The sequence below is a fragment of the Phaethon lepturus genome, unplaced genomic scaffold, assembly GCF_000687285.1.
Source record: "Phaethon lepturus isolate BGI_N335 unplaced genomic scaffold, ASM68728v1 scaffold1248, whole genome shotgun sequence".
Classification (NCBI taxonomy): Eukaryota; Metazoa; Chordata; class Aves; order Phaethontiformes; family Phaethontidae; genus Phaethon; species Phaethon lepturus.
The window spans coordinates 56016-56538 of NW_010559472.1; the positions used below are offsets into that span (position 1 = coordinate 56016).

A 523-nucleotide genomic window follows, 5' to 3' on the forward strand; every position below is an offset into this window, starting at 1 on the left:
TCTTCTCCTCCCTCTTCCACAGCCTCCAACTACCAGCGCAGGCTATACAAGAGGAGCCCCAGGAGCCAGTCGAGACCCAGCGGCAGAGCCGTGCACAGACCCACCCATTAGAGCGGGGCGAGAGAGACCGAGGGGAAAGCGAGAAAGAGAGATTTTTAACGGAACAGTTATATTAACAGAGTCAAATTTCTTCTTCTTCTTGTTGCTTTTTTGTCATATAAGGAAAAAAAATTATATTAAAGACAAACCCACCTTTGTGTATATATATAAAAAAAAAATTAATGTTTTTCCAAGCACCAAAGCAAAGCAAATTAGATCTCAGCATTTTTACTAACCGTCCGGTTCCAATTATCTTCGTGCCTTCGGGGACAGGGAGGGGGGTGGGTTTGCAGAGGGCAGGGGGTTAAGTTAAATAATAAAGATGATTATTTTTTCCTGATTTTATCCATGAACAATGTAATTATTTCTGTTATTTAATCTCCAGGGTGAACAGCACCTTTTGGGGTTTTTTTGTTGTTTTTTT

General features: G+C 41.1%; 1 protein-coding gene across 1 annotated transcript in view; it reads left to right on the forward strand.

Annotated features, from left to right (window-relative positions):
* The window catches only part of ACAN (aggrecan), a 28131-nt gene extending 27900 nt beyond the window's left edge, over positions 1-231 (forward strand). Inside the window, exon 17 of the mRNA XM_010293354.1 lies at positions 23-231. Coding sequence (XP_010291656.1) covers positions 23-111 — 89 coding nt within the window. The 3' untranslated portion in view covers positions 112-231. The remainder of the gene's footprint in view (positions 1-22) is intronic.
* The last annotated feature ends 292 nt before the right edge of the window (positions 232-523 follow it).